General features: G+C 42.9%; 1 protein-coding gene across 1 annotated transcript in view; it reads left to right on the top strand.

The window, feature by feature from the left end:
• Nucleotides 1-756: 756 nt before the first annotated feature.
• Nucleotides 757-14,834, top strand: part of LOC137600409 (glycine receptor subunit alpha-3-like) — a 44,143-nt gene continuing 30,065 nt past the window's right edge. Inside the window, exons 1-2 of the mRNA XM_068322026.1 lie at nt 757-835; nt 9,285-9,352. Of these exons, the coding sequence (XP_068178127.1) occupies nt 757-835; nt 9,285-9,352 (147 nt within the window). The remainder of the gene's footprint in view (nt 836-9,284; nt 9,353-14,834) is intronic.

The following is a 14,834-nucleotide window of genomic DNA, read 5'->3' on the forward strand; positions in this document are numbered from 1 at the left end:
TGTCTTATTTTTCCTCAATGCACATTTTCTGTATATTTTCTGTAATAATTCTGCTCTGCTACTGTGACACCTAAATTTCCCAGCTTGGGATAAATAAAGTCTATCTATCTATCTATCTATCTACTAATCTACTAAAACTATTTTTTAAATAGTTACAACTACATACAGTACATGCATCCATGACTCATTCAAATTCACAAGACCAGTACTATCACAAGTCTTCCTCTGTCATTACAACCAACAAGGTTTTATATTTTTTTGTAATGACAGTAATAGTAACGTTATTCTCATGCATTAATTGGCACCCCAGGATTCTACTTAAAATCTGTTCACTCCTGGTATCACTCCTTCCTGTGTATTTTACAACAGATAATGTGCTTCTTGTGATGCAGCATATATGGCAGATGATGGCTAAGTAAAATTGGATCATGCTCTGTAGTGTATTTTTCTCTTTCCTTCAAAACTCACTCTGGTGAATAAAGCTCTGTAAAAATCAGAAAGTTCAGCCCCTTTGTAGGGAGCTTTACATTCAGTTGCATTGCTACATGTTTCATGATCTTAAACAAGGTGTACTGAAAAGCAAAAAAGAATTAACAGATTCACTGTGTTGCATTTAAAAATGGCAAGGAGAGTAGCAAAATTGGTATCTTTCACATTTTGCACCATGTTCAGTTGTTTTTTTCTGTATTTTGTTTCTGTGACAGTGTTGGTCAATGTAAAGAAGTGGACAATGCTCTGAAGACACGGCAGGTTCCCATGTCTCCCTCTGATTTTCTGGACAAACTGATGGGGAGGACATCTGGATATGATGCCAGGATTAGACCAAACTTTAAAGGTATCTCCCTATCCATGTTTATTTCGCTCTAAAATCAGAAAGTAGACTTTCCATTTGATGCGCTGTTAACAGTAACATGGATAAACTATACAGTGGTACCTCTACTTACAAATGTCTCTACTTACGAAATTTTCTACTTACGAAATTTCTCAGCAGGAAAATATTGCCTCTAGTTACGAGAGAAATTTTGACTTAAGTAAGGTAAAAATACAGTATCGGCTGATACTCTCAGCTTCCACAGGTTTCTGAATGCAACATTCTCATACCTGCTCTGCCATTGGCTATTACCTATTACCTATCTTCCTGGCATCCCATTGGCTAAGAGGGACCTCTGTGTGGCGGTAGATCGGTGTTTATGCAGGGTGCTCATCATTCGGCTTTCAACCAGTGAGGTGTTCTGATAGTTTTGCGCAAATATATTAACTTTTAGAGTATTCACTATGGACACTAAGAAAGTGATGGATAAAAGAACAAAAGAAAAGATGAAGAAAAGAGGTTTTTTTGTCCATACAAACAAAGCAAGAGATAATAGAAAAGCATGAAAAAGGGATGCGTTTGGTTGATCTCGCCAAAGAATATGGCCGCAATGCATCTAGCCACGTTATGAAAACAAAAGGAAGTTTAAGAAGTTTAAGGCATCGCATGGGTGGTTAGAGAAGTTCAAAAGGATGACTGGAATTCACTCTGTTGTTCCACATCGTGAGGCAGGAGCGCATGAACCAAAGAGGGCAAAAAACAATGAGGACAGCAGTTAAAAGGTAAATGACCATCATTTTTATTCTTTATTCTTTGTTTTTCACGTTATGCACAACTCTCATTTATTGTGCAATAATCTAATTGTAACATGTATTTGTTACATGTTTTGATGCATTTTTATGCTTTATAAAACATTTATGTAGGAATTTTTGGGGACTTGGAACGGATTAGGGCATTTGCATGGAAAACGCGTCTTTACTTACGAAATTTTCTACTTACGTAATTTCTTCTGGAACCAATTAATTTCGTAAGTAGAGGTACCACTGTATTTTCTTTTAAGACCAAATCATGAAGTTTACTCAAAATTCTTTTACAATATCTGAGACACTGACGTTTAGGTCTGTTTGATTTTTAAAAAATGTTGCACTTCAGCTTGGCCTTTTTCATTATTCCTAACCTCTTGATTGGTGTAAAACCAGGTACATACAAACTAAAGTATGAGGTTAGCCCACAGGTTACTTTATAATCTGAGCAGCGAGGTCATGCAACCAATGAAACAGCTTGGACAACTTCTTCACCCCTATGCTGGTTAAATATCTGTCAACTGCAGCTGAGCATGCCACTCTGAACTTCACAGGCCCTGCAAGATGACAGGTTCCCTCATCTCAGCTGGACACCATTTTAACAGTTATATAAAGGCTCTCTCTCTCTCTCTCTCTCTCTCTCTCTCTCTCTCTCTCTCTCTCTCTCTCTCTCTCTCTCTCTCTCTCTAACACAAGAATGAATTAAGTGAAGAAAATTGCTAAAGAAACACCTGAGACACCTCCCGATACAAGTACCTCTGACAGCAAAAATGACAACAGTCTGGATGAGGCCAGAAAAATATGATTCGCAAAAGATTAGAAAATTCCTGCCAGACATTGCCTCATTCCCAGCCAGGCAGTCGTGTTCATTGGTTTGAACCAAGACTCCCACGGAATGCTGGCCCGCTCCACTCCGCGATGGGTGGATGCCATTTTACAACTCTGTTTTCGGAGCAACAAGATGCTCCATTCAGCCTTTTTCTCAGGCTGTTTGGGATGCTGTCACCAGTGACAGCATTATTTCCACTGTAATTCCTACACTTGCGTCCATTCCAGGTTTGGATCAATGGTCTGCATCTAGACCCAACATCCCACAGGTCCAGGAGAATCAGAGTAGCCAGCGGCTGCCTCCTCACGCTGCAGCCCTGGAGGAACAGGAGTTTTCTGTCCAGGGGTGTCCCTCTGGGATTGGTCCCCTCATGCCGTCACAGTTGACAACAGACTGCCCTTTTTGGTTCTCTCTGACGTTCTCTCCTTTGGGACAGGATGCTCTGGCACATCCATGGTGAGACCGCCTCCTCTATCCGTTCCCGCTTTTCCACTGATTGCATTAACATTGCACAGGGTGCAGCAGAGGATCAAAAGTGTCCTTTTGGTTGCCCCGAAGTGGCCAGGGAGAGCATGGTTCTCGATGCTGCACATCCTCTGCTGCAGCTCTCCATGATGCCTCCCAGACAGAATGGATCTCCTGTCCCAGTTGGACGGCTGCATTTGGCATCCGAGCCCGGAACGCCTGCGCCTGTGGGTATGGCCTCTGAAGGGCCGGACCCTCTCCTGAGTCTGTGCAACATTGATGTGACCCAAATGGTTTTGGATGCAAGAGCACCTTCCACCTGAGCGCGGTATGCTAACAGGTGGAAAATTTTCTCTCAGTGGTGTGATGCACACACAGAGATTCCTGAATGTTTCTCGATGCCAGTTATACTAGTTTTTGCAATCACTACTGGTTAAGAAGCTGTCTGCTTCAACACTCAAAGAGTCTACGTAGCTGCAATATCGGCCAGACATGTCAGGGTGGATAACCAAACTATACAGTCTCGCACCCTCTTGACCCAGTTTCTTCGGGGAGCCTGGCGACGGTACCCCCCGCAAGCTGTGAAGTATCACTCATGGGATTTGACTCAGGTCCTGGACAATCTTCAGTCTTCCCCCTTTGAGCCTCTGAAGTATTTGGATCTGAAGTGGGCTTCCGTTAAACTGGCCTTTCTCCTAGCAATGGCATCAGCAAGACACGTGAGCAAGCTTCATGCCCTATCTATGAGTGACGCGTGTATGCACTGGAACTCTGAAGGTACAGGAGTGTCGCTATGGCCTAACCCTTCATTCTTGCCCAAGAGTCTGACTTTTCGTCATGTTAACCAGGTTATTTAGCTGGCAGCCTATGACCCCCCATGTCTGCAGGGTGATGCTGCTTCAGCAGGACTGCTTTGCCCAGTAAGGCCCCTGAAGCACTACAGTATTTTCTGCACTATAAGGAGCACTGGATTATAAGGCGCACTTTTAATGATTTTTTGATTTTATAATTTATTCCATATATAAGGCACACCAGATTATAAGGCATATATAATAAAAAAAATTTGAATAGATTTTAAAAAAATAGTGACTGTGGTTGCGCTATCCATCAGCTAGAGCATTCATGACTGTGAGTACCTTTAGTCAGCTGTGAAGGGCCCTATTGTTACTTCAATGAAGCCATTCTGAGCCCCCAGGTGATGGGTCTCATGCTAATGACCCCCATTAGCATACAAAGGTCTAACTCACATCTCAACGACCTCCTTTGACACCCCCACCAACAATCGTTGAAGAGCCAGACAGGTTTAACGACAGTCATTGGAATGTGAAAAGCACTGACCACACCCCACAGGGTTTATAAGCTGGGACATTATCAGCCACTCTCTGAACTGAAGAAGTCTCTTGGATGAGAGACAAAACGTCTTCAAGAACTTTCTTAACGTCCAGTGGATCGACTCAACAGCTTTTGGATAACCATGACCTGGATGACTGAGAACCTACACAGACAGCCTCATCAAAGAAACCTGATCACTTTGCCATCTTAGAAAGAAGTCAACACGCATATTAAAAAACCTGACATTAAAAACTGTTTAAATTCATTATGAGTGGACCACTCGGTCGAACAGGGCGGACTATTTCCTGATCTGAAGTTCGAAGCAGATATTTAAACTCCGACGTTCGTCTTCGTTTATTAATTAAATATTGTTTTGATCAATCGTTAGTCCAGTCGGAGGTGAGGTGTGCAGCTATTTGCTGCTGTGTATCCTGAACAATTTTTTAATTAGTTTTTAATGTCAGGCTGCTAATTTACCGGCAAATGTGACGCTGTTTTACTCCTAGAACTGACTTTAACGTTGGTGTCTCACCGTCGTGAATCTCACAGCACGTCACTGCCAGACAGAATACACAAGCCTAAATGCGCCCCTCCGCCGTCCGCCCAGAGCTATCAACTACATTTGCAAGTCAATTGCAGCACACCAGACACCTTTGTCTAGCAGTGACTCAGCTCTTGAAATTTCATAAAAGGTTGGAAGTTCAGCTTTGAGGGTCTTTTATTCGCCTTCATGCCAGTTTCTCCGTGTGTTTCCGCAAACTAATAGAATGGACCATCACTGGAATCAAGATTACAGGACAATGGCATTTTTTAGACCAATCAAGTTTAAAGTGGGTTAATTCCGGCGCCACAGTGGTTGGGAATTACTGAGATCAGTCAGTCAGTCAAACTTTTTTAATAGAATTGTTGAAAGTTCCTTATGTTTTGCTACGTTATCGTAGCCAGTCACCGGGGCTCTCTGCAGTTGCTCTCACCAGACAGCAGCACAGTGAGAGCCGCCACTTCGGCGACGCCCCTTTACTACCGTTGTTAGGGGGTGTAGGCCCAAATACCTTGTGAGGGTGCCCCTGGTGGCGTAGTGCGGCACGACTGCCGACTTTTTTTCAGCAATTTTTTTTTAACCAATACTAATATTAATATTAATCCATATATAAGGCACATAGGATTATACCCGTAACTACGGGATTATGAGAAAATTATAGGCTTTTGGGTGCGCCTTATATTGTGGAAAATACTGTATTTACAAGCGACCGCTGGGTTGCGCCGCTCTGATAGTCTGTTTGTCTGCTATGGTGGGCAAAGGAAGGGACGTGCCCTCTCCAAGCAAAGGCTCTCTAAATGGGTCGTCATAACTATTGAGGGGGCATACAGGTTGAAGGACCTGTCACTCCCTCACGGTATCAGATGCCACTCCACCAGGAGCGTTTCCACTTAATGGGCAGCACTTCGAGGCGTCACTCTCAGTGAAATTTGTGCTGCGGCTACGTGGGCTGCACCATGTACTTTTGCCCGGTTCTACAGGGTTCATGAAGCTGCAGCCAACACAGTTGCAACTGCTGTCTTGCAGGTTTCGTGACTACATTGATTCTAAGTCATCCAGTGATAAGACACTACCTCTGGCAGTCAGGAAGAATGAAATAGAACGTAACGTATGTAACTGTGGTTCCCTGTCACTCAAAATCTTGCGAGAAGATTCCACAGGGAAGTAATGAATGACGAAGGGGCGCTTATGTACGCTGGCTACTGCGGTACACGCCGGTACACTGTCATCATGTCACACCTGTGACTTTGTTGAAATGAATACTCGACCTGCATGTGCGTGCAACGGATCGTATCCAGTGTTAATGCGTTGCCTCTGGCAGTCATCCAGAATTCATAGAACCAGTTACATATTGTAACTTACGTTTTTGAATATTTTCTGCCTTTTTAAACCAGTGTTTTAATTTTTTTTAACTCCTTGTTAACATGTGCATTTTAAATCTTGGCACATTTAATTGCAATGGAGCATGTTAATGCGTTGCCTCTGGCAGTCATCCAGAATTCATAGAACCAGTTACATATTGTAGCTTACGTTTTTGAATATTTTCTGCCTTTTTAAACCAGTGTTTTAATTTTTTTTAACTCCTTGTTAACATGTGAATTTTAAATCTTGGCACATTTAATTGCAATGGAGCAGAAGACATGGAGACAGGAGCTTCTGTTTTTTAGTTTGATAAATGTTAAAAAGTTAAATGTTTTATTTGCTCAAGAAACACACAGTACTGTTGAGAATCCTATCATTATTTGTTTTTGATATGTGAATTCCTTTTTGCGTGAATCTCTTTTGGATTTTGTGTCATTGTGATAATTTTGTTATCTGCTTTTTGTGAATAAATTTGCTTTGAAAAATCAAATCTCTCTCTCTCTCTCTCTTTCTCTCTCTCTCTCTCTCTCTCTTTCTATTGTAGATGATTGAGAATAACGGATAAATTTTTTTTCTTAATTTTTTATGTTTTTTTTAGTTTGATAAATGTTTAAAGTTTAGATGTGTCTTTGTTCAAAAAACGCACAGTTATATTCAAAATTCTCTACGTGAACCTCTTGGATTTTGTGTCAACATGATTATTTTGTAATTTGAGTTTTTATGTATAAACTTGATGTTAAAAATCAAGTGAAATCTCTCTCTCTCTCCCTCCCTCTCTCAAGTGCGTATTCACTTTGTGGTTTTTTTGCTTTTTGTATACGTGCATCTTCACTCTCAGTTAATGATGGTTACTTTGAAGTTGCGTTGTTTGTGGGACTTTTGCAGAGATCAGGAGGCACTGTGGTATCCCAGAGATGGGCTATCGCGGAGGAGAAAGCCACTCTGGCGAAGTTCACACGGCAGCATGGGATAAAGTTAACCCCCCCCCCCCAACTGCTCGGTGGGAGAGGTGTGTTTAGCAGTGGGAGAGCAGGTCGGTTATGAGCCAGTAGTTGCAGCTACTTACGCGACTGTGGTGGCGTCTGGCGTTGCAGCCCGGGCTCCCACGCCGCGGTCTTGTGGGCTTCCGACTCCTTTACTCGCTGGGTCAACCTGCCAACCCGGAACCGCAGAATAACATGAAGAATACAGGGGACAATGCAGAGGTTAAACAACTGGGGGCCAAAATTCCTCTGGTGTCTTCCAGTCCTGCAGTCCTGATTTCACAATTGAAGCCTTGTGAGTTTCCAACTCCACCCCACGCGGAATCACCAGGCATCAACCCAGAGGTCACAAGTGACAACATAAAGGTTAAACAGTCTCTGGCCATCAACCTAGGGCCACAGAATAACACGGAGGCTGAGGGGGCCGGGGAAACAACCGCCAGGATGGTTAAACAGTCTGTGGCTCCGGGTTGTGAGCCGCCAACCCGGAGCCACACCACATATGTGCCCACCACAGAATAGCATGCAGGACACGGAGAACATCACAAAAGATGGACAGAGTGTTTTGGTGAAGACTGAAGTGGCCAGAGAGACAGCCGCCAGGGTAGTAAAGTCTCTCCTGGAGAAGGACGAGGAGGAGGATGATATTGTGATAGACGAGGAATTATTAAAGATAGCTCTTAAAAGGAAACACTAACACAAGAATGAATAAAGCGAAGAAAATTGCCAAAGAAACACCAGAGACACCTCTTAATACAAGTATAGCTCTGAGAACGAAAATGACAACAGTCTGAAAGAAGTCTTAACAGAAACATATTATTTGCAAAACATAAAAAATTTCCTCCAAGACACAAAAGGTTCGAGGGCAAAGGTAGAAAAAAATTTCCTGACCTCAACATGTTTCTGGATAGCATCAGCTTTTATATGAAAAGTAAAACAAGAAGTGTTGAGCCAGTTTTTGAAGACCAAGAGTTTTTTTTTTTTTTTTTAAATTTTAATTATATACTGATTATGATCCCTGCAGGGAAATGAGTGGCACACTCTTGTTAGCTTTTAAATGATGCATATACAGTATAATGATTTAAAAGCTAACAAGAGTGTGCCACTCATTTCCCTGCAGGGATCATAATCAGTATATAATTTTTTTTATTTTTTATTTTTAAATCATGCATATACAGTATAGGGCGGCACGGTGGCGCAGTGGTTAGCGCTGCTGCCTCACAACACGGCGGACCCGGGTTCGAGTCCCGCTCTGTGCGGAGTTCGCATGCTCTCCCCGTGTCTGCGTGGGTTCTCTCCGGGTTCTCCGGCTTCCTCCCACCTCCAAAAAGCATGCGCTTCAGGTTGATTGGCCGGTCCCAAATTGACCATAGGAGTGAGTGTGTGTATGAATGATTGTTTGTTTCTATGTGGCTCCGCGGTACACTGGCGTCGTGCCCGGAGTGTCCCCCGCCTCACGCCCTGAGACTGCCAGGATAGGCACTGACTACCCCGCGACCTGCGTTAGCGGATTAAGCGGCTTGGAAGATGAATGAATGAATATACAGTATATGTGTGTACAGGGCCTGAATACACAAACACACACAGGGGGTCTGTATGCATGCAGGGGAGGGAGGATGGCGAGCAACTCCTTCGTGGTGCGCCCAAATGAGCAACTTGTAAAGGGGATGGCGCCCTTGCTCAAGGGTGCCTTGGCAGTGCTCCGGAGGTGAGCTGACACCTACCACTGTCAGCTCACCTCTAGGTGTTTTTTTGGGCAGGAGCGTGAATCAAACCGTTGATCTTGAATCATAGGACGACCCGCTCTACCGCCACTGCCGCCCTGGCAGTGGCTATAGATTGAAAAAACTAAGGAAAAAAGTATAAGACATGATTGTAGAAGAGATGATTGTGCAGAAACGGATAATTGTTTGTTTGTTTTTCTTAATTTTGTCTGGTTTTTTTAGTTTGATAAATGAGGTTAGATGTTAGATGTTTCTTTGTTCAGAGAACGCACAGTACTATTGAAAATCTTCTTTACTTGAATCTCTTTTGGATTTTTTGTCAACGTCATTATTTTGTAGTTTGACTTTTCTGAATAATGTGATGTTAAAAATCAATCAATCTGTTTATCTCTCATTCTCTCTCTCTCACTCGCTCTCTTTCTCTCTCCCAACAGGTCCTGCAGTTAATGTTTCCTGTAACATTTTCATCAACAGTTTTGGCTCCATAGCTGAAACTACCATGGTAGGTAGAGACACTGCATGAAACTGCAGAACCACTATCTAAAAACAATATTTAAAATAGATTTCTACTTCCCTTTCTTTTATTGTCTGCATTCCCCATAACTAAATGGAATTTGTCATTGTCTATCAACTTAAGAACAATGTTTAAATGTGTTAGAGGTAAAAAGTTATTATAAACATCATTCTTATTCTTTAAGAGCATTAAGAGACTGTCTGCAACACGTCTCAAACTCAAGGCCCGGGAGCCAAATGTGGCCCACCACATCATTCAATGTGGCCCGCAAGAGCATAAATGGTCAGAGTTTCTAAAGATAGGTAAAAAGTGTGCCTTGACCAAAAACTACTTTTCCCACAATGCAGTAACTAAGCCCAACATTTTAACATTGACAAAAAATGTATAAAAGGACTTATAGAAGGATTTATGTTATAACAGAGCAATAAGCAAACATATTTTTTTCTGTGTACTGTAGTGTTTGTAAATTGAGTAATAAATTTAGAGTTATTGATCATTAAGGTTTAGTTACATTTATTTTACATTACATGGAGTTACATTAAGTTACATTTATAAGTTACATCTGGCCCTTTGAGGACAGCCATTATGCTGATGTGGCCCTTGGTGAAAATGAGTTTGCCACCCCTGCTCTACAAGTTGCATTTCTTTTCAGATGACTCTGCTGTACATTTTAAAGTTGAAGGGCACTCATCCCTCATCCAGAGTTACTGTTATTATATGCAATTTAGCAACCGTTTTATGACGGCATATTTCCAAAAGTACTATGAAAGACTGAGGATGGATGGATGGATGGATGCAGACATACAGTATACACATGCATACATACATCTTGGAGGCAGCAGTGGCTCAGCAATAGAGCGGGTGGTAGAGTGGGTAGTCCAATGTTCCCAAGATCGGCGGTTTGATTCTCTCTCCCTCCCTTTACAAATTGCTCAATTGAGGCACACCAGGAAGGAGCTGCCCGCTACTCTACCTCCCATTGCATGCTTGTGTGTGCGTGTGTGTGCTACAGGGGCCTGTGCACACTAATATGTATGCATGTGTTTGATTGAAGAATTACTAACTAGAGTAGGCTCTTAATTTCCCTTTGGGGATCAGACTAGCAGAAAAAATTAAATAAATAAATTAGGGCTGTCACTTTAACATGTTAATTAGATTAATTAATTACGCTGCAAATTAATGCTATAAAAATAAACGCAATTAATTGTGAGTGGCAAGTCAATGCGCAAGCATTTTAAATTTGGCCCACTGAGGCTGCAGTGACGTCACTTCGTACCTGCGCCACTAGTCAAAAGCAGGGTGACTGACAACAGAGATGGACGCGACACAGGAGAGCGAGGCAAGCCCACTTGGACCTTTGGGCGGAAAGTTTATTTATAAAAAGAACAAAGACGGGACTATCAACAAAAAGGAGGGGGGGCCAGCAGCGAAGAAGAGCCTCCCCCTACTGTCTTCAGACAAGGAGGAACAGGGGCCTCTAGCCTGCTACAAAGCTGAGTGTCCATTGGAGTGGTGGGCAGCTCACGCAGGAGCTTATGAACAGCTGTCCTCTCTTGCGAGCAAATACCTGGCTATCCCTGCCACGTCTGTGGCATGTGAGACACTTTTTACTCACAGGCAACATTGTTCAAAAGAAGAGGGCAGCCTTACATTCAGACAATGTAAAGAAGCTTGTTTGTCTGAGCAACTCGCTAAAGGACACATAGAGTTGTCTGTTGTCAGTTATTCATTTTATTTAACTATTTGTATTGCATTTTTGAGAAATGCACCTGGCCTAATTGGTTTGCTGATGTGCTTGGCCTTTTTTCTTATGAATTTCACTTATAAAGCACACTTAACCAATAAAAATGTGGATTTCAAATCTTCTCTTCTTGGTGTATTCTATTGAATAGTCATGCTTTGCAATTTTGTAATGTCCTAGAATTCAAATTCTTTATTTGGGGGCCTTTAGCAGGTATGAGATTAAAAATGTGATTAATTAGATTAATTAATTGCAAATACTGTAATTAATTAGATTATTTTTTTAATCACCTGACAGCACTAAAATAAATACATACATACAGTCTCTTACTCAGTCACCTACTCACTCACTAACTCAATCAATTAACTAGTCTCTGAGGAAATTGTATATATCCACTACTCTTACACATTCACACACACTTATAAATTTGCACATTTGACAAGACAGCACAGTAGGTACTGTATATATGCAAACACTAAATACAGGATAAATAAACACAAAAAGTGAAAAACATTGACACTACAGGACATATACTATACAACTAAACAGACTTACTCAAAATTCAACTGATCAAGGAAAAGTAGAGAGTAGAAGGAGCTCCTCTGCTGGGAGAAGGCGGTGTGCAGCAGGTGGCTGGTTTCCCCCAAAATCACTCTGAATTTGGACATGGTCCTAGTCTCCAGAACTGTCTCCACAAAATCTTGGATCTGACCAACCACACAACATGCTCCATGGATGAGTCTGTCAAGACGTTCCATGTCTCTTTTCCTAGCCCCACTACCCCAACACACCATGGCATAGGACATCACACCGGAAACTATGGACTGGTAGAACATGCTACGTAGCTCAGCACAGATTTTGAAGGAGGCCAATCTCCTCAGGAAGTTCATCCTACTCTGCTCTGTCTTGTACACTCAGTCCAAGTTGGACAACCAGTCCAGTCTGATGTTTAGCTGCAGCTCCAGGTATTTGAAGACTCCTAAAACCTACACCTCCCTGCCCTCAATGATCACCAGCTGTGGAGAGAGGGGTTCTCACAAGACAAAGAAGCACCATTTTCTTTGTCTTAATGTTCAGCTGGAGCTCGTTCCATTGGCATCACTCTACAAAGTCTGTTACCAGTCTCCTGTACTCACCTTCCCTCTGTCACAACAAGCGGGGAATGGACCCAAATGCAGGACACGGTTGGCGAAGCTTTTGTCCATGGTTTTAATCAGAAAACTCAAAATGCCGGATACAGGCAAAAATCATACGTAAGCGGAGATACAAAATGTGGGCAGGAACATGACAGAAATACAAGACAGAACTGCAAGACAAAACTACAATGACAAACCGGCGCAGAGCATATACATAACCTGGCATAAAAAGCCTCATGTTAATTAAAATAATCGAGTCCAGGTGTCGAGACCAGCAACGGTTGTGGAGAGGAGCAACAGGTGTGGAGACAGCACAGCCACACCGAACCATGACACCCTCATACATGCCACAACCGCAGTGTCGTCCGAGAACTTCTGCATGTGGCATATATCCAAGTTGTACTAGAAGACCATGGTATAGAGGGTGAAGAGAAGGGGAGGGAGGACAGTCCTCTATGGCGCTCCCATGCTGCTGGTCACCGCAGATTACAATCAGTCTCCCATACGAACATACTGGGGTCTGTCTGTCAGGTAGCTGGTGATCCACCTCACAAGGAAGGGGTCCACATCCATGTATGCCGGTTTCTCTCGCAAAAGCTGAGTTTGATTGGTGTTGAATGCACTCCTGAAGTCGAAAAAGAGGACCACAACAGTATATCCCCTGACGTCCAGGTAGGATACCACTCGGTGGAGAAGATACAGGGTGGCGTCATCAACCCCACTCTGAGTCTCATAGGCAAACTAGAAAGGGTCCATGCCACATTACACCTGGGGACAGATGAGCTCCAAGACCAGTCGATCCAGGGTTTTCATTACATGGGAAATAAGATCTACTGGTCAGTAGTCATTGTACTCGGGGTATCCTGGGATGATGCAGGAGGTTTCCCACAGTGATGGGACCCTCCCTAGCCACAGACTGAAGTTGAATGACTGTGTAAGTGGGCCTTACAATTCAGCAGCACAGGCCTGAAGGAGTCTTGGGAAATTTGGTCCAGTGCGGCCAATTTCCTACGATGAAGCCTCCTCAGCGTTGACGTAACCTGGTCAACAGTAATGGTGGTGTTTGTCGAGATAGAGTGGAATGGGTCAAGTGGGTCCAGTAACTTCTGGAGAGGAAGCAGAGCGAAAGGAGGAAAAGGAGGAGGAATGCAGATGACGGCCCATAGGGCCAGAGTATGTCTGAGATGCGTAGCAAGGAGTGGACATGGAGCTGAACCAATTAAAGAAGCTCTTAAATTAATGTTAATCTGCTCACTCCACTGTACTCCATCCTTTGCCATGCGCGGTGATGTGTCTCATACCATTCTAGACCTTCTTCACATGGTTATGCCCCACTTGGTTCTCCAGCTTCCTCCTGTATGCTTCCTTGCCTCCCTAAGGCACCGTCTTACTACTTTTGAGCCTTTTTCATCTCCTTGTTCCTACTCCTGAACACCTCCCTTCTATACAGGATGGCCTTGATCTCCTTGGTTACCCACGGTTTATTGTTTGGATAACCCTTGGGTGTCCTGACAGGGACTACAGTGTCCACACAAGTTCAGATAACCTGTTAAACACTAGGAAGCCCCCTCAATGTGAGCCCACAATTACATCCCAGCCTGTGATTTAGATGCAGTAAATGTCAAACACAGAATGTGATTGTGCACACTCATCACTTGTGTGGATCTGCCTTTGGATACAGGTTTTAACCATCAGCAGTGCGAAGTGTGTGAAATGTAGCCGTAAGAGGGCACAAGCCAGTGTCTTATTGTGCTGGTCCCAAGCACGGATAAATGCAGAGGGTTGTGTCAGGAAGGGCATCCGACTTAAAACTTTTGCCAAATCAAACATGCGAATCAAACCTATGACTTCCATACCGGATCGGTTGAGGCCCGGGTTAACAACGACCGCCATCGGTGCTGTTGACCTACAGGGTGCCGGTGGAAATTGGACTACTGTTGGTCAAAGAAGGAGAGGAGAAACATGTGTTCGTAGGAAGAGAGAGAAGAGGAACACCAAGAGTATAGGACTGAGAGTAGGGACGTTGAAGAAGGGCAAGTTATCAATTATTATTAAAATAATCTGAGAGGAAAGGCAAGTTGTAGCCAAACAGGAAAGCACAAAAACAAAAATAATGAAGTAAAGATAGTGGGAGGCAGATAAGAAGCAGAAGAGACAGATAGGCAGACAGGAATAGCAGATGTACTCCGGAATGATTAATTACTTTGACAGCAAATACTTGAAAATGAGAGCTAGGGTGACTGACAGTTTCACTGAGTGCCAAAAAAGCTGTGTTCACATATATTGCACATGCAAAGATAAATATAGACAAAAATATGCTGGTATTAGTATAGCATGTCCTAACATCCTAAAATTGTCAGGACACATTTGGAATGGCCATGTGGCACAGGAGTAAAAATAATTCAGCAGGTGCGCCACCCAGTACTATATAGATATTGATGGATTAAGAATAGCTTGTTTTTTTTTACAAGATGTCACAGATCTATATCTGCAATTAACAGGGATAGGCATGTTTATTGCATCAATCAATCTCTCATTTCTTATAGCCACCAAATCTGTCTGAATGTATTTGAGCAATCAGATTGAACATACC

The sequence above is a fragment of the Antennarius striatus genome, chromosome 8, assembly GCF_040054535.1.
Source record: "Antennarius striatus isolate MH-2024 chromosome 8, ASM4005453v1, whole genome shotgun sequence".
Taxonomy (NCBI): domain Eukaryota; kingdom Metazoa; phylum Chordata; class Actinopteri; order Lophiiformes; family Antennariidae; genus Antennarius; species Antennarius striatus.